Source organism: Taudactylus pleione, unplaced genomic scaffold, assembly GCF_031769625.1.
Source record: "Taudactylus pleione unplaced genomic scaffold, aTauple2 ptg000361l, whole genome shotgun sequence".
Taxonomy (NCBI): Eukaryota; Metazoa; Chordata; class Amphibia; order Anura; family Myobatrachidae; genus Taudactylus; species Taudactylus pleione.
In genome coordinates, this window is record NW_028284762.1 from 652,517 (window position 1) to 672,194 (window position 19,678).

The 19,678-nt window shown below is 45.7% G+C and overlaps 1 protein-coding gene across 4 annotated transcripts in view; it reads right to left on the reverse strand.

The window, feature by feature from the left end:
* Window positions 1-19,678, reverse strand: part of ILDR2 (immunoglobulin like domain containing receptor 2) — a 294,960-nt gene that overhangs the window by 17,008 nt on the left and 258,274 nt on the right. For all 4 annotated transcript variants that reach the window (XM_088444403.1, XM_088444401.1, XM_088444402.1 and 1 more), the window contains one exon: window positions 1,282-1,428. In XM_088444403.1, coding sequence (XP_088300529.1) covers window positions 1,282-1,428 — 147 coding nt within the window. The remainder of the gene's footprint in view (window positions 1-1,281; window positions 1,429-19,678) is intronic.

Genomic DNA, 19,678 nt, shown 5'->3' on the forward strand with positions numbered 1-19,678 from the left:
TATCACAATTCGCATTTCAGATGCGGCTGGGATAGATAAAGTTGACTACATTTGCATTACGATGTTACCAAATATAGCAGGAATGTATCCACTTTTTCCGCAAGCCCTGCCCCGGCGATGTGTCCGCAATAGGCCTTCACAAATGTCAAAGCCTCCACTTCCGGGCTCACTCTTTGCAAAGGCCCAGTAAGGTAGTGCAGAGTGTGGAGACCACCATGGGTCTGATAGGACACTGGCTGCATGCAGAAAGAAAATGTTTATAATAGACAATAAATTAAAATTACCGTCACCCATGAATTGGTGATCGTTGAGCTCCTTCTGTAACCCGTTCAGCTGAGCTGTGTGGTCAGCTGATATGTCAGCCGGTAGCTGCTTACAGGTCACCAATCCCTGGGTGCAGGTGAGATATGTTTTATTTATTTTTTATTCCAAACCTATATTCTCTTTCTGTATGCAGCCGGGTGTCCCGATCTGTTGTGTGAGGGATGGGTGAGTTTCTGGACGATCTCTATGCAGATCACTCATCTCTCACTGTCAGTGACATCGGTTCTGCACTTATATGCCTGGTGTACTCAGCACAGCAGAGCAACAGGACGGGGGAGGGATCTCCCTCTCTGCCCTTCTGAACGGATGAAAGCCTCTATATCTGGAGATGGCGTTAATTTTGTGAGGCTCCCTCCAGTATTATTTTACACTTTACCTTTAGTAAATTTGAGAAGATCACATTTCCCATTATAGGTATGGGAAATACGACGTACATTCGAAAAATGTGTATTTTCATTAAAAAAAACTCCTCCATTCTCTGAAATACACATTTTTCGAATGTACGTCGCATTTCCCATACCTCAGCAAGAAAACAAATGCCAATAGAAAAGAGAAGCTCCTGACACATCTGTGTTTTGAACCCCTAACATATAACATGGGGAGATTTATCAAATCTTCTAAAAAGGACAATTGGGGTTGTCACCCATAACAGCCAATCAGTTTCTACCGATCATTTATTTACTGCAGTCTATAAAATGGTAGCTAGGATCTGATTGGTTTTTATGAATAGCACCCCACTTGTCCTCTTTGGAAGCCTTGATAACTCTCCCGCCATAACAAGAGCCCCCTCTGTGTAGTGCAGCCTGTTCTTGGTCAGAATTAAATCTAGTCATCTGTAAAAACAAATTTACAAAGCTTGGAAACCCGCGGTACGATCAGTGCTGGAAATACGTCCCATTGCTAAGCTATTTCCACCTTCACCTAGTGACGCGAAACAGTAACACGGGTGACACTCACGGGCTCTCGGGCAGCAGCAGGCTTCAGGGCAACACGGGCATCGCACGTAACAGCAGCAGCTGTGCGGGCAGCATTGGCACCAGCAGAGTCCCACCATGGCGAAGAAGAGGAACGTGCCCAGTATGACCAGGCACACAAACGCCCACTCTGGAATGACAAAGGATTTGCTGATCCGTGGAGAATAACTTGGAATCAGTTCACCAAACTCTTGTGGTCCTTCGCTCCAGGAGTCTTACGCCTTGTTATATATGTGTGTGCTTGTATTGGCTTTCATGGCCATGGCCGGATGAAGTCATGTGGGGCCCCCAGGGCAGCTAACTTGTGGGGGCCCCTACCAATAAAATAATCAATAAGATATATTGGCAATGTTAATAAAAACTGTAATATGTAATAGTCCCAGCGCCACAAATTTGTTAAACACACTCTAGTGTCTATGCCACACAGATACCCCAGTTCACATTATGGCACAGTGCACCCTACGTTGGTGATGTAGCTATGTGTGGGGGCCGATGGGCGAACGCCGCTCGGTGTCGTTGTTAAAGTTAACTTATATCTGTAAATCGATCGGCTCGAAGGATAACTCAATTAGTGAAGCAATGACACGGATGGATTGGTCTAGCGAATATATTCTTGCATGAAAAAAAACAATAGACCGTCGGTGGATGTGCAATGGCCTTATCCTTTAATAAACATCTTTTTTGTTATTGTATGTTCTGTATTTTTGTTATTGTCATAAAAGTAAACTCAATAAAAATACTTGATTAAATGTTTTTCAAACAAACCATCGTGCTGTAAATGTGTTGGAAGCCGGAACTAGACGATGGATTGCTGTTCTAGGTTCCTCTCCATCAGCTCACTGCTTCTTTCCCTCCTTCACTCATCCCTGGTCCCTTTCCCTTGCCCCATTTCCCTATCTTGCTGTAGCTTCTTCTTGCCTTTCCTTTCCCTCCCTTCTTTTTCTCTTCTTCCCTCTTTAATTCTTTTCTTTTGATTAATCTAAGTTTTCCCAGAGGTTCTCAACTCAAGACTCCCAATGAAAAGTGAGAAATGAAGACAAGATGATGGCTCCACATCATTTCTCCTTCTTCTTGGCCGGCCATGAGGACTTTATTTGTTTTATTGATATTTTGTGCCGACATCTCACATTGTGCGCTGAGGGGTCTGCTATGGATGGCACACATTGTTATGATCGATGTGATTGTAACACTTCTTTCCTCGCTACAGTCTCTAATTATTTTATGTGTTATTTGCCCTTTGCCTGTATTGCATCGTTCGCTCAATAAACACGCACGAAAAAGGAAGCCGGAACTATATCCCAACGTGCTGATGGCTAAACATAGTACATAGTGACTGTACAAGGCTGGGGGGTATCTGCACATTTGCCGACTTCTTCTGTCTCCCCTCAAGGACATCAGAGTGGGATGGCCGGATGGAAATGCCAATCTGATTTGTGTCCTGGTTACCCGGCTTTGTGCTGCACGCTGGTGTAATATAAGCATTGTGCAGCGAAGAACTACGATTACTGGTTTGAATGAACCAAGTCATCAAGGCCCTAGGCTGACAGAAAGGTGGTGGTGTGGGTATTCTTCTCTCCATTATCTCCCTTGGCTGCACAGTCCATTTCCTAACCTTGAACCTACGCCCTTCTACTCCTCTATTGAGGTCCACTCAACCCACCTCTTCCATCCCATTCAGTTGCTGTCATCTACCATCGTAGATAACTTTGCCACCTGGCTGCATTAGTTTCTCCCCCCTGCCTTTCCATTCCTTATCTTGGGTGACTTTAATATCCAGATTAACAATCCTGATGCTGTATCCGAACTACTTTCCCTCTTTTGACCTTACTCCTCCTGCTCCCATTCCAGCGGTCACATCCTGCATCTAGTCTTCGCCCACCACTGTATCATGTCTGACTTCACCAACTTTCCCCTCCCTCCCTCTGACCATCTTCTTCCCTCCTTTAACCTCTGCCTCCATCACCCTTTCCCACTCCCAAGGTTATTCTTACTAAGAGTAAGCGCAACCTTAATGCCATACACCCTGTCTAAGGATTCCAGAAGTGGCATCCAGGGGACTACTGTCCTAGGATCTAGCCACTCTTCATCAGGAGTCCAGATTCGGCTACAGGAGTTGGTCAGGTCCCACAACAGAGTCCTGGATGAATTTTAGGCGAGAGTAGTAAAAGATGACATCCCTGTGACCTAAACTGGTAAACACCTGGGAGGAGAAAGGGCCGTACAGCCCCCACACCCAGGCAGCCTCATGCACACGTGGGAGAATACTCCCCCCTGTCCACTGGCAACAATTTTTTTTAAATGTGTGATACATTTTCAGGTGAATGCATGCATTTTTGTGTTATTTTTAGGGTTGAGGTTTGGTTTAGGGTTAGGCTAAAATATGCAAAAAAAACCAAACCTGTGAGCTCAAAAAGTTTTATTTAATCACTTCAAGAACATTTGTATGCTGCAATACTCCTGACACTTTCAACTGGGAATTAACCTTTAAAGGATATTAGGGATGTAGTTATGAGACTGGCGGCCACGAAGCAGCCGGTCTAAATCCCGACGGGTGAAGCCCGACAAGGGACTTAAGATAGGCATCAAAATATCGACGCCTATGCCGGAATGCAGAAGGACGGCTGCCCGAACGAGGCACCCTTAGCGTTAGCTGGGAGGGGGGTTCGGTTTAGGTAGCATAGCGGGGTTAGTGTTATGTTATTTGGGGGGAAGGTTAGAGTTAGGCACCCCTAGGGGGGAGGGTTAGGCACCACTGGGGGGGTTTAGACACTAATGGGGGAGGGTTAGGTTTAGGCACTAACGGGGAGGGTTAGGGTGTGGGGTGGGTTAGGGTTAGGCTACAAGAAGGGAGGGTTAGGGGAGAGGGTGCCAACCATCGGGGTGCTGTCAATATTTTGACAGTAGGCATCCCGACAGCTGGCATTACATACCGATTCTCTTCCAAAAATTGCCTACATCTGCTTGTATCGTTTACTACCAGATAATTGCTAAATGCTAATCCATACTATGGCAGTCCTGATTTTGAGTTCAGTGTCAGCTAAGTGTAAGCTCACCTTCTGCGATACCGCAGCAGACTGGATTGCAGAAAGCATCCAGTGGGGCATTAGCTGTGACCATCCATGAGGTGCTGCAGCAGCATGACCACACATACCCATACGAAAAAGTGGCTCCAGGTACTGGTGCAGGAATCTGGTGGTGGCAGCAACTAAACCTGTTACGACGCAGTAGGAGGAGTCCGTAAGCGGTGACTACAGATGGAAAGGTAATTCCAAAACCCAAAGAGTTGCGAAGTAAGCCCACTCGGGTCATTGAGCAATAGTGACCCATCTGTATCAGCAGCTGGCGGAGTGAGATCACCCGTTCACACTTGAGGATGTCCCCTCTAAAGCTGGCCACACACTAGACAAACTTACATCCAACCAGCCAACTAGTTGATTGGTTGGAATGAAAATCTGGTAACGTATAGGAGTAACTGATGATCAGCAATTTGCTCCTAAATGCCAGAAAACAGATGAAAATGGGCGTCAGACAAGTTTGTTAAATGTTTGATCTAAACAATTTGTTCAAATAACAGTTTTGGTCCATTTTCCAGTGTTTGGGAGTAAATTGCTGATTGTCATTTGCTTTCATACCTTACCAGATTTTCATTCCAACCAATCAACTAGTTGGCTGGTTGGACAGATAATCTTTAGATGTGTGGCCAGCTTGAGACCAGACCCCTTCCCTAACTGGCCTGCCAATTATCTCCCCATCACACTGCTCCTTTCCTCATGCTCATCGATGGTTTCATATCATCGATGTAAACCATTGATGGCACTATCGATGGAGACCATTGATAGTGAACCCTTCGATGGCCATCCCTAGTCACATTCCCTAATGTCATTGTAGCCTCATTTACGTCTTATTTGTCTGATGTCTTAGAGTAAGAGACATCAGGTTTTCTATGTATCTTGTAACATTTGTACATCTCTTATTAAATGTTCCTGTGTTCCACAAAAAGTGTCACGGTGAAAATCATGGCAACTTGTGGTCACCGGCATCTCAAAAGAAGTGACAGAGCTAAGAGAGGCCTGCGGACTACCCTAAATTGTAATCACCCATCCACATGCAGATCTTCAGAACATCACGATCAACAATATTGCATGAACTGTCATTTTAATATACTAAAATAAGCAGATGTATACCCATAACAATAAACCAGGCACAGACCCGTAACAATACATCAGACCTATAACATTAAACCAGGCGCTTACAATGAGCTTGGCATCACATGACAGGATACAAGGAAATTTGCTCTGCCCCCTCCTTTTTTCCTGATTCATAAAAGATCCATTAACTTTCTGCTGGATATCACAGATATACTGCTAATACCGGCAGGCAGAGATTCGTATTTAGAATATATTTATGAAGACAATACTGCGGGCATTTTCAACCACCTGGTGTATCTCAGAGGGGCCTTGTTACTCCGTGCGGCAATTACTACTACAAGCAGCACTCACAGAAAGGTTACGTTTTTATCCTGCAGTAATAATATACAATCTACAGACACTAAAAGAGAATTCACCTTCATGTACAATCGCAGCTTTAAATGGCGCACACTACAACAAGGCGGGGACCCGCATTCCACTTCCAGAACAGCAGTAAGAATGGTAGAGAGAGTTATGTGTAGCCATGAAGCGGGGGGCTGGCGGCACTTTTCGTTCCTGAATTAAAGGTCCTTTATGAACCACAAAAGTTGCAGATCTGCTCTTCTCTACGGGCCTGATACAGAGTTATACGCAAACCTGATGTTAGCCGATTGGTGGATGTGCAGGATCGCAGCGCCCCCAAAGTTGCAGCATGATTGACAAGCACATTGCAAGTTACACAGCCTCTTCCTGTCAACTCTCGGACAGATTGTGGATGCAACCCGTATTCAAGGAATCGGCTTGACATATTCCTGAGGCGCAGAGTCTAATGTGCCGGCGGTATTCACCGGGGACCCTCGCAAGAAGGTATGGACTTGGCTGCGTCCGACACACAGGTCGACCCTCAGGTTAGGTTTCCCTATACAGGTGCTGGTGAACTTTGGACGGAGTGCAGGAGACTTTAGTGTAGTCGACAAGCCGGGTCAAAACCAAGCAGATAAGACGGTACCAGGGAGCAGGCGTAAACAGGGAATAGCCGAGGTCAGAACCAGATACCAACGCAGAACCAGGGGTCAGACAGAATCGGAGTCACGAACAAAGCCAAGGTCAGAACCAATAATCAGGATATGCACAGGGACGCTGGAGTATGGTAATGGAGCCTATACTCTGGCACCTGTCAGTTGCCAGAAACTCCCTCTTATAGGGAGGAGTTCAAATCTTGCGCAAAACGTGAATCACGTTTGGCGCGCCTGGCCCTTTAAATCTTCTTGCAGTACGGCGCGCACGCCACTAGGGGAGCCGCGGCGGTCTGCACACATCCAACAGTGGGAGCCCACAGCAACAGGCGCTGGGATCTCCATGCTTGCCGCTCGCGGGGGTACATGACAGGCAGCCGGAGAGGACCTCATCAGCAGTGGGCGCCGGGATGTCCCGCCCATTGTCTGTCAGGGAGCCAGTGCTGCCAGACCCGGTAAGTGATGACCGGTGTCCGGCACACTGTGACACTTCCTGCCTCTCAAATATTATGCTCCAATTTTTGCAAATCAACCTAACAATGTACAATTATTTAAAGACCCCGCTCATTTACAAGTTCCTTTTTTTTTAATATAAAACCCTTTTCTGTAGATCCTAATGTATGACTTGATGGGGACAGGAAGATGCATCTCTATTACATGCGTCACTTACGTGGTTTTGAATGTCATTCATCAATTTGCAGCTAGAAATACTTGTTCATTTTAAGTATATCCACTCCAAGGGCCTCGAATGGGGTGGAGTACGCACAAATATGGGTGGAGTCCTTGATGTGGGCATTTCTGTGTGGATAGGGTGGGGTTTGAGCAGAGAAGGTGTGGCTTATTTTGTCCAGCTTTTGCATGTCTATATAATCGGCATACACACAGGAGCTACTCCGATAATGGGGTTTATCAAGCTAAAAGGTACAGAAAATGATACAACATGGAAGCTTGCAATGGAAATGCAATAAAATCCTGAAAGAGTGTGGAAGGTCACAGTAGACTCATATGAAAGTCCAAGCCCAGAAGATGTAGAGGGAGTTATGGGTACCATCGGCTTAAGTGTAGAGCAACATGTGTGCTCTATCATACATTGGAAAATGTCAGCAAATGATGCAGAAAGCACTGAAGGCAGTGTACTAAGTAAAGGTCTCATGAGAAGAGTAAATTTAAGACATGTATTATACAATACCAAATTATATGAAAGCAGCAATATGAGTGATTGCATTGACAGAATGATGTCTGTATTTCAGCAACTATTTTACAGTATGTTGGAATAAACGTAGATGATGAAGAAATTGCCACGACAATGCTACAGAACTTGACCCCGAGTTTGATTTCCTAGTTATGGTGTTGGAGGCAAACACAGAAAAGTTGACCACAGACACAGTTAGAGCAAAGTTATTACAGTTCCAAGAACACATGCCATGTGAGGCAAATGTTGAGAGTACTGCATTACACATAAAAAGTTAAAAATTTTGAAAATTCAAGTTCAAGTGCTACAATAGGTCACAAAACATTTGAGTGAAAGAATGTGAAACCTGTGCAATGCAAGAAATGTAATGGCAAATATGAATCATCCCTGAATGTTACAGATAACAGAACATATTGTTGGTATATCGATTCAGGCGCAACAAAGCATTTCATAACAATGAGGAATGGTTCACCAAGTTAGTCGCATGTGACCTTATCACAATCAAACAGATTGACAATCAAGTGCTTACAGCTACAAAAGTTGAAACAATTAAAGCCAGTTTGAAAATTGGGACTAGAGCAAAAGTCACAAATATCCAAGGCGTGCTTTCTGTAAAAGAAATGGGAACAAATCTTATAGCCATCAGTGTCCTAGAATAGAGAGGCTACAGAGTTCACTTCGCTAAAGGAAAGTGAATTGAGCAAAACAGAAAAGGGACCTTCATAGCTACAGGCACAAGGTGTCAGTAATTATGCATTCTTGATACACAACACTGTTATACGATGATGTCAACTGAATCAAAGGGGCATATTCATCATAACTTAAGTATTTCTACAAACATTTCCCCACATATTGTCATTTTTAAGTAAGGGGGCCATTCATTAAACTAGTAACGCAGGATATATCACTGATATCTCCTGGTTACAGTCCTGCTGCGTTAATTTCCACACTCCCCTAACTTTAGTTTGGGGATGTAGAAATTATGCCATTCATCAAATTCTGAAATTCATGTATTCTCTGAATTTGATGGTGTTACTGTACGCCGTTGTCAGATGGCGTACAGTTCCTGTAAGGCTTTACAAGCTGCCGTTTTTACATGGCAGGTTGTAAAGCAGTGGGACCGCAGTGGGGCTCCCCTTCTGTGCTCTGTCCTGTCCGGTTTCCTCCCCCTCCGCTGCATACTGCTGCAGCATGAAGCGCCTCTCCCCTCTGCCCGGTCCCTGGTGGTACTTGTAAGTGCTTAATTAACTGTTTATTTACTTTAAACAGTTAATTAATGAAATAGAAGAAGCACTTACAAATGCCACCAGGGAACAGACAGACAGAGGGGAGATGCTTCACACCGCAGCAGCAGGGATAACATTGAAAAGTAAAAAAAATTATCTAATTTAAATATTATTAAACACTTACCACTGCTGTAATGCATGCGCCACTTCTGTGAATGGAACGGCGCCTGCGCAGTATGCTTAACAGCAGTGTTAAAGTAGGAGCAGGCAGGGAGAGTTTCTCTTTTCTGAAAAGCTGTCATCGCAAAAATAACAGAATTTCGGGAAGAGATGTTTTTGGAGAGGAGGAATTATGAATTCCCTCCGGGACTTAGATAGAACTCAATGCGAGTTCTAAACCTAATTATCTCCAAATAATTTTAAGTTATGATGAATAGACACCACATTCACTACAACTTTGGCAAAGAAGATTTGGTCACCTAGGATACGACAAGTGTTCAGAAACTACAAAAGAGGATGGTCACAGGAATGTCAGTGAGTGACGCAAAGAAACCCGTGTGTGAGAGCTGTATCTTAGGAAAACAAAGTCGTCAGCCATTTCCCAAGAGCTACAGTTCCACTTGAGTATGTACAGATGTGCGTGGTCCAATGGAAGTAAAGTCAGTAAGTGAATACAGATACTTTGTAATGCTCATAGATGATTTCACACATGTGCACTTCATCAAAGAGAAATCTGAAGTAGCAAAGAAGATTTCAGATTACAAGAGACTTGTGGAGAATCAAATCAGTCACAGACTCAAGGCCCTGAGATCTGATAATTGTGGAGAATATCTAAACAGAGAGGTGGGACTCTTCTTGAGAAAATATGGAATACAGCATCAATTGACCATTGCCTATATTCCTGAGAAAAATTATATGTGAATAGGCAAGCCAAACACTAGTAAGGAAAACAAGATTTATGTTAAAGGATACAGGCGTAGACAAACAGTTTTGGACAGAAGCTATGTCCACAGTAGTTTATCTCAAAAACTGTTTTCCCAGAGTTACCCTAAAGGACATAACACCTATTGATGTGTGGTAAAATAGAAAACCAAGTGTAAAACATCTCAGAACTTTTGGAAGTAACGACTATGTGCACATACCAAATGAAAAAAAGATGCAAGCTGGATTCAAAATCAGTAAAGTGCATCATGCTTGGCTACTGCCATGAGAGTAAAGGCTACAGATTTTGGAATCCAAGTGCCAAAAAACTTGTCAAGTCTAGAGATGTCATATTCAAAGAAACAGCTCAAGTAATACAAAAGCTAAAACTTGAAGCGCAGAGCAAGCATGTGTCACTGGACATGCCAGCAGCTAGAGATGTATCTGAACCAGAGGCTACCAGCATGGAAGTTCATCCACAAAAAAGATCTTCTGCAAAATCAAATAACAGCAAGCCACCTAAGAGGTATGATGAGAAATTCACAAATATTGCATTTATGGAACCCTTGGATATTCAAGGAGCACAGTCAAGGGCCGACTGGTGTGAATGGAAGTCAGCGATAGACAAGGAGATTAATTCGCTTGATGACAGCAATACGTGGACTATAGTCCAGAGACCAAGCCATTGTAAGATAGTTAAAAGTAAATGGGTGTTCTGCAAATAGAACGTCAGAATGTCAGCATCTCACATGTCGAAATTTCACAAGGTTGGCATTGTGAACATGTCGATATTCTGAAGATGACGACATGTTCCAAGTCAATATTGCTGCCCCCGCTCACACATTGCTCCTTGTACCCACAGACCCACTGGAACACACCCGGCTTATTGAACAATGACAGGGTGCAGATGTAAAATGTTGTAATAAAGTGGCCACTCAGTGCGTGCTGTTGGCAATGTGTTATTATGTACGCCTCCAGGTAGCTTTGTAAATCAGTGCCTCGATACATTACAGGCTCATTAGAATGCTGCAGAATGTGAGTGCTATTAATTTCACTATGGAAACAATACCAGCCTATTGTTATATTTCCATGTGTTTATTCTCCTCTGCATATCGTACAAAACCCGCGCGGCCGTCCTGTTCTGTGCAGCGCATATATAACATCCTGTTCCCCAGCTTATTCTGCGTACTGCACCCACTCGTGTCAGATTATAAAGCGCTTCCCTGGGATAGCAGAAAGCATCAAAGAAGCTCTAACTTGCTGCTGGCTGTCCATAGAGACCTATTACCAGCTATCTGCTGCCTGTTTGATACAGTAGTACAGACCACCCATCTCTCCGCTACGACCTTCCCGGAGATTACTTCGGCGCCTTTTCTGAGCCCTTTCTGTCAGATGCACACAAAAACCCTGTTCAGTTCTTCACATAAACTGTCAATACAATAAACTCTGAGAAATACAGGAAATGTGTATTTTGCACTGTACTATATTGCATTGAAACTGCCCTATATCTCTCCTATCACAGGGCCTCATTCAGTAGTGCTCGCAAGTGCACTGCTACAGATGTGTCCACATACATCTATCCTCCGTGCGCTACAAGTTGCGCTGCACATAACGCGGGAGCTCCGAGTGTCTTTTCGTACAACTTTTTACCTTCAAATGCATCTTATTTGAACAGCGATGCAAATATGTAGCACAAGCGGCTTCTGCTGATTAAAATGATATGCGGCATGCCTATATTCTCTGTGCAACTGCAGGTGTATCTGCATGCGAAATGCTACGTTACAGTGTTACAGCCGCTGACACTGTAACGTAGCATTTCGCATGCAGATACACCTGCTGTCACTCACAAAATATAGGCATGCCGCATATCATTTTAATCAGCAGAAGCTGCTTGTGCATCCTTTTCACATCACTGTTCGATTAAGACGCTTTTGAAGGTACAAGGTCGCACAAAAAGACGCTCGGCGCTACCAAGTCATGCCACGGCATGGCGCGACTAGAAGGGCTGTTTAACGCGCAAGGAGGCTAGATGTATGAAAACCAGGGCTGTAACTAGGGTGGTGCGACCAGTGCCATGGCACCGCAGGGCAGGGGGTGCTGTTTGGGCCTGTCAATCTTCCTGTTTATTATGATTCTCACTTGTAGCTTCTGCTTCTTTTGTCCCCGGCATCTCCTGGCCTCCCCTATCTCTTCCCCATGAGACCATGGCCCTTTTTCAGGTGCACTATCTTATGTCCCTATTTAGTCAGTGATTGACAGTCTACTGTCGTTTTTGGGCGGGGAGGTGGTGGCGACGGCCTTCGTTTCCCAAAACGGAAGAGTGCCGCCAACGTTGGGGGAAGGAAAGAGGCCAGTATCTCAGTTGTCTGATGGAGATTTCCTGGCCTCTTTGCCTCATCTGTGACGACTGGCTTGCCGAGGGTCATGCAGATGATTTGATGCTGCGTTCATGGACGCAGCTCAGATCATTAATGCATATGCAGGAGACGTGACGTCTCCTTCTGCGTTACCGTATTAGCAAGGATAGAATCGCAAAGCTGCAGTGTGGGGCTTTGCAATTACGTCCTTTGCTGAATGAGGCCCAGGAATGAAGATTGTGAGCTCCATGGATTAAGCACTGAAGTCTCTCGCAGCTTTGTGTATTGGCATTGCTGTCTATTGGATATTTCTTAGCATATACCCAGAGGCCTGTGAGCAGTCTATGACTGGACCCTCTTACTGAAGCACGTGCGCAATGCGCATATCTCTGGGAAGATGGCCACAACACATTCTCCAAGTGGTTCATGTCTCTGGGAAAGTGGCACCTGCACCATTTTACCAGAGATTTCTTCTGAGGCGGCCATAGGAAACAGATGTGTCCACATACATCTTACTTCCGTGCGCATTAAACAGCCTAGCTGGTCGCATCATGCCATGGCGTGACGCGGTTGCACCAACCATATTTTCGTGCTACTTTTTACCTTCAAATGCGTCTTATTTGCAAAGCGATGTGACTAGGACGCACAAGCATCTCCTGCTGATTAAAATGATGTGGGGCATGCTTATATTCTGTGCGCGACTGCGGGTGTATCTGCATGCGAAACGCTACGTTACAGTGTCACAGCCGCTGGCACTGTAACGTGGCATTTCACAGAGAACATAGGCATGCTGCATTTTATTTAAATCAGCAGAAGCTGCTTGTGCGTCCGATTCACATAGCGTTGTGAATGAGACGCGTTTGAAGGTAAAAAGTTGCACAAAAAGATGGTTGGCGCTACCGAGTAACGCCACGGCATGGCGCGACCAGAAGGGCTGTTTAATGCGCACAGAAGTAAGATGTATGTGGACACATCTGTAGGAGCAGTCTAAAATGGGTTAGGCCTTTCCGGCTCACACATGCGTAACGTATAAAGAAGTAAACCATTGTGCTGACGCTGGGGTGGTAGCAAAACGGATTCACAAGACAGGTGGGTTTATACAGGACTTATCAGTGGGTTCTCCAGTACTTTATTAATTGCCAACAAACTTGGGTGCAAAAATCTTTGAAAGTGTTGATACTTTACAGGTACTTAGCCAGGTACAATTTCACTACAGACCTGTGATTTGTACAGAGTATAGAGTTGAGGATAGGATATGAACCTGAGTGTCTCCCTGTACAATTTATATACAGTATGTCAGTAATAAAAGGGATGTGTTAGCAATCCAAGGCCTTCAGCTGACTCACTGCTTTATCGCCTCTGTTCCGCGTTGTTTCTGCAAATGAAACTGTGAGATTTTCCTGCTAGCGCTAGAAAAATATTCAACCACACAAACAAACTGATGTTTGTTTCAATCTCGCCGCCGGCAGCATCATGGCACCTTTTCCGAAACTAAAGGCTCTGATACCAAACTTCCCACTTAATTTGCTACTGCAGTTAGCGGTGCTGAATTAGTTCATTCACCCTTTGTAACCTCAATAACTTTGAATAAAACTGAAAATTGTGGGAGAGGGGCTTTGTGTATCAGGTGGAAGGGGGTATGTTGTGAGAATTGTGTGTCTGCCAGCCCGTCCCCTCCCCGTGTCCTAATGTCCAGGTGACAGGTCCCTGGTTTATACGTCAGACGAGAACAAATCGATATTTCAAGCCCAGATAAGCCGGGGATAGTGAAAGGTAATTACTTTTACCTTGAAACCTTCTGGACTAACTGATGTCGGCTGGTAACTGTGCATTAAGGCTGAAATAGCAGCCGTTACCTAAACACAGGAGGCATTAATTCCGTCTGCGGAACGAATAGGAATGAGATTGTAGCCAGGAACTAGAGACAGAGGCACCAAAGGTCCCGCTTACACAGAGTGGGTGACAAGAGAGATTTTAAGGTCTATTTATTATGTTAATAATTGGGGTCCGGGCAGACCCCGATAACTGACATTCACTATTTGTACCGGCCAACCTTTAGCGTGTCGACACTTTGTCCCTGTCGACCTACTGTCTGTCTAACATCAGGTGTCTATCTAGACATAGACAGTTAACAATCTATTATATCGCACCCTGTATGCCGGAAGGGGAGAATTGCGGCCAAACCACCGAAAATGCAGGTTTAACCCGCATTTCTCATATGCACCAAGCCCCGGAGCTTGGCTGGGGTGGGTAACGCCATCTTCCGGATAGCGCTACCCATAGAAGCCTATGGGCTTCTCTCCGCAGAGTGCTGATAGAGGGATCCAATCGGATCATTCCCAGCACCCCCAGCGGCGCGGGTGTCCTTCTGCAGCATGCGCAGAGGGACGCTGGAGGGGCTTCTGGGTCATAGAGCCAGAAGTCCCTCCATAGCAAAGGGCCGCTCTTGCCGACAGAGCGGTCCTTTGCAGTGATCGTCATGCATACCGGTGTTACCAACACCGGCATGCATGCATGCGAAGACCGGCGGCATGGATCCTGCCCCCGGAGAGGAAGGTAAGCAGGGATACAGTATCTGTGATATCCTGCTTTTGTAGAAATTAAGTGATAATGAATACTTTGTATCACAGCTTATTGTAGCAAGAGAATATCTTCTTTCGACAACTCAACTTTACCTACGGAATTTCACCGGAGCAGCTGAGTGGTATGTTTGAGGATGGGATTGGTCACGTCACATGGGGTGTGTCCAGTCCCCCACCCACCATGGAGGTGTCCAGCTATTCCAAAGCACTGTGCTGCCCATCCCCCCTGCCCAGGGTGAGTTGGCCAAGTGTAGTGTTTGAGTGGCCCCCTCACCTCCCACGTGCCAGGGGCATGCACATTGGTAGACTGGTATACCAAGCATTCCTCTGGGAAAACGGTAGCAGCGTCAATTTTCGGGTGATTTCTCTTTTGCGCATATCTCTGAGAAAATGATGCAGCCTCCATCACCTTGGGTGTTTCTTCTGTTGCTGAGCAGGGTAAGTATACTGATTGGTTGCAGGGTGTCAGCTGTTGGCTCCCCCCCAGTGGCCAGTGTATAAACACACGCTTCGGGTGTGGCCTGTTTTAGCTACCTTCCGAATGTTTGGGGGCTATGTATTTATATATAGGGGGTAAATTTACTAAAGTGAGAGTTTTTCGAATCGGAGATGTTGCCCATAACAACCAATCAGATTCAAGCTATTATCTTCTAGTACACAGGTTCTCAAACTCGGTCCTCAGGACCCAAAACAGTGCATGTTTTCCAGGTCTCCTCACAGAATCACAAGTGAAATAATTAGCTCCACCTGTGGATCTTTTAAAATGTGTCAGTGAGTAATGACTGCACCTGTGCACCTGCTGGGTGACCTGGAAAACGTGAACTGTGTGGGGTCCTGAGGACCGAGTTTGAGAACCCCTGTTCTAGAAGGTGCTACTTAAATGTTAAGTAGAATCTGACTGGTTGCTATGGGCAACATCTCCACTTCTAAAAACTCTCACTTTAGTAAATTTACCCCATAGAGTCAACTAGCACCCAGTGTATAGGAACTTAGATTATTTCAGGAGAGGAACAGATACAGTGGCTATAAAAAGTAAAGGAAAATAGAAAAGCTTAATTACAACTAAAAGACAGATTACATATCTCCCCCCCACCCAATTTCCTAGAATATGCCTAATCCATACTTTCCAACCGTCCTGATTTTAGCAAGACCACCCACATTTGAGGCCTCTGTTCTGCTTCCTAATCAGTGCGGTAAGTCCCATTCACCACTACACCAGCATATCACAGTGATGCACCTCGCTCGTGTCATTGCCCCCTCTATACAAGGCCAGCACCTCCTCTCTATAATTTAATCCGATTGGACTATTTTGGAAGATAAAATAAGCTCTTTCTGCTGTGGTAATTCTCTGACTACTGTTTACTGCCGTGCCCATAGATGTGTAGCTAATCACTTCATTTATTAAGCGAACATTGTGAATCGTATAATGGCCCGATTCCCTACTGCGAGTAGTGAATAAAAATGCTGTATTCTCAGTTATGTCACTGGTTCCTAGTGAATGGATAGGCTGCATTCTCAGTGATGTCACTAGTTCCTAGTGAATGGATAGGCTGTATTCTCAGTGATGTCACTGGCTCCTAGTGCATGGATAGGCTGCATTCTCAGTGATGTCACTGGTTCCTAGTGAATGGATAGGCAGCATTCTCAGTGATTTCACTGATTCATAATAAAATGGATAGGCTGCATTCTCAGTGATGTCACTGGTTCCTAGTGAATGGATAAGCTGCATTCTCAGTGATGTCACTGGTTCCTAATAAAATGGATAGGCTGCACTCTCAGTGATGTAAATGATTCCTAGTGAATGGATAGGCTGCATTCTCAGTGATGTTACTGGTCCCTAGTGAATGGATAGGCAGCATTCTCAGTGATGTCACTGGTTCCTAGTGACTGGATAGGCTGCATTCTCAGTGATGTCACTGGTTCCTAGTGAATGGATAGGCTGCATTCTCAGTGATGTTACTGGTCCCTAGTGAATGGATAGGCAGCATTCTCAGTGATATCACTGGTTCCTAGTGACTGGATAGGCTGCATTCTCAGTGATGTCACTGGTTCCTAGTGAATGGATACGGCTGCATTCTCAGTGATGTCACTGGTTCCTAATAAAATGGATAGGCTGCATTCTCAGTGATGTTACTGGCTCCTAATAAAATGGATAGGCAACATTCTCAGTGATGTTACTGGCTCCTAGTGAATGGATAGGCAGCATTCTCAGTGATGTCACTGGTTCCTAGTGAATGGATAGGCAGCATTCTCAGTGATGTCGCTGGTTCCTAATAAAATGCATAGGCTGCATTCTCAGTGATGTTACTGGCTCCTAGTGAATGGATAGGCTGCATTCTCAGTGATGTCACTGGTTCCTAGTGACTGGATAGGCTGCATTCTCAGTGATGTCACTGGTTCCTAGTGAATGGATACGGCTGCATTCTCAGTGATGTCACTGATTCATAATAAAATGGATAGGCAACATTCTCAGTGATGTCACTGGTTCCTAATAAAATGGATAGGCTGTATTCTCAGTGATGTAAATGATTCCTAGTGAATGGATAGGCTGCACTCTCAGTGATGTTACTGGTTCCTAATAAAATGGATAGGCAACATTCTCAGTGATGTCACTGGTCCCTAGTGAATTAATAGGCTGTATCCTCAGTTATGTCGCTGGTTCCTTGTGAATGGATAGGATGTAACTGCTGTCTACTAAACTGAAAGGCTTAATTCCTGGCTGCTAGAGTGTATTTTCCAAATGGTCTTTCTGTCGGAATCGGTATTTTATACCGCCAGACCTAAGCCCGGCGGATGAAATACTGACGCCGGAAGGCCACAGACGGAGATCCCGACAGTATAAGTATTAAACCTATCCCTACCCCTCTCCCCCCCTAATCCTAACCTCCCCCCCCCCAGTGCCTAAGCCTAACCTCCCCCCAGGGGTGCCTAAACCTATCATTAGTCCCAAGCCGGTGGCTTCCTGACTACATCCCTTTCTGTCTGTAGGAGATGAGGTTATTTTAAATGTGTTTAGCAGATAACAGGAAATAATGCTTGATTTATTTATGCCTAGAGTTGTACAACTCATTATACTCTTGGGTTAAACATGATAAAAAAAAGCTCCTAAAAGCTGGAGAGTTAATTTATACAATCAGGGGTTGTGCTGTGTAATGGTGAAAGCTGTTATTACCTCAACAACCAGATTGAAATTCAGGTTCATTCATGTTACACAAATTTCCCCTGCCCTACTTTACAATCCGTATAATTAGACCCAGCCATCTGCTTTGTGGAAGTGAAACGGACATTACTGTGAGGAGAGGCTGCAGTCAGCACGGTGGTAGCAGCTCCTCCCGTCACTGCTGAGAGCTGCAGAGGAACAACAGAGCTGCAGCCGCCAATTAGGAGCAGGTTCTGAGAACTCTGAATACAGGTAACACTACGGCACCTATCAGGGAGGTGCTGCTGAGACTGAATGGAAGCTGAATGGGACCTGAGGCTACGATAATGATGCACTCAACAATTTCCACGTGTGTGTTTAACCCCTTAAATGCTGCAGGTAATCTATACCTTTGTGGCCTGAGCCCATTTCCGAGTCTTGTTACAGATGGAGCGTGTGTTTCTCAGCGACAAGCAGCGCGACGGAGTGCCTGCCGTTCGGCGTGCCAATCGCACCATGGGCCTGATTCCGAGATGGACGCAGAACACATCACTTACTGCGTCTTTGGACGCAGGAGCGATGTGTGAATATGGTAACGCCTGTCAGCATCTGTGATCCGAATACCGAGCCCATAGACGCAGCATCAGATCAGCGTAGCGAGCATTGGTGTTTCCAGCTTTGGCCACCTGGGTAATGTGAAGCGTACTCCTACTGCCTGCCTCCTGCCCGCTTGCGAGGCCAGGAACTGAGACCGTAGCCTCTACACTCCTAGGAAACGGGGGGGGGGGGGGGGGATGGCAGGCTGGTGCCACCCTCTCCCTGCCCCCATATGGCAGCAGCAAGTCAATCATGCTGCGACTTGGGGGCACTGCCTGGCAGGACTCGCTCTGCACATGATCAGGTGCTCCACCATCGGAGATGTATGTAAACTATCAGGTTTACATACAGTACATCTCTGAATCAGGCCCCACGATCACCTTGTTAAAGATGCAATTAACTATACATACATCATAAGGCATAATTAAGCTTTTGCGTCTTTTACCAGTGTTATTAAATGTAAAAACAATGCCAGCGGCTGTGATGTTTTTATGCTAGCAACAAAAAAAATCTCCCAAATTAGATCCAATATGACCATATTATTGTAGCCTTAGAGGGGAGTGGTATGAAATACCAGCGGTTCAAATCCAGATGCCGGAACTCTGAACACTGCAAATCCCGACAGGGAAGGCAAGCACCCTATCCCTACCACTCTCTCCCCCTAACCCTCCCTCAGTGGTGCCTAACCCTAACCTCCCCCCCCCCAGGGGTTCCTAACCCTTCCCACACCCTAAACCTAACCCTCCCTCAGTGGTGCCTATACCTAACCTCCCCCCTAGTGCCTAAACCTAGCCTCCCCCCTAGTGCCTAACCCTAACCTCCCCCTTAGTGCCTAAGGGGAAACCTCCCCCCCCCCCGGGGGTTCCTAACCCTAACCCTTCCCACGCCCTAAACCTAACCCTCCCTCAGTGGTGCTTATACCTAACCTCCCCCCTAGTGCCTAACCCTAACCTCCTCCTGGGGGTGCCTAACACTAGCCCCCCCTCCCCATAGCCTATGCCTCTCCGAGGGGTGCCTAACCCTAACCTCCTCCCGGGGGTGCCTAACACTAACCCCCCCTCCCCATAGCCTATGCCTCTCCGAGGGGTGCTTAACCCTAACCTCCTCCCGGGGGTGCCTAACACTATCCCCCCTCCCCGCAGCCTAACCCTCCCTGAGGAGGTCCCCCCGGCCATAATTGTTGGCGTCCGGACGTTTGGGCTTCCGGCGTTCTGGACGCCGAT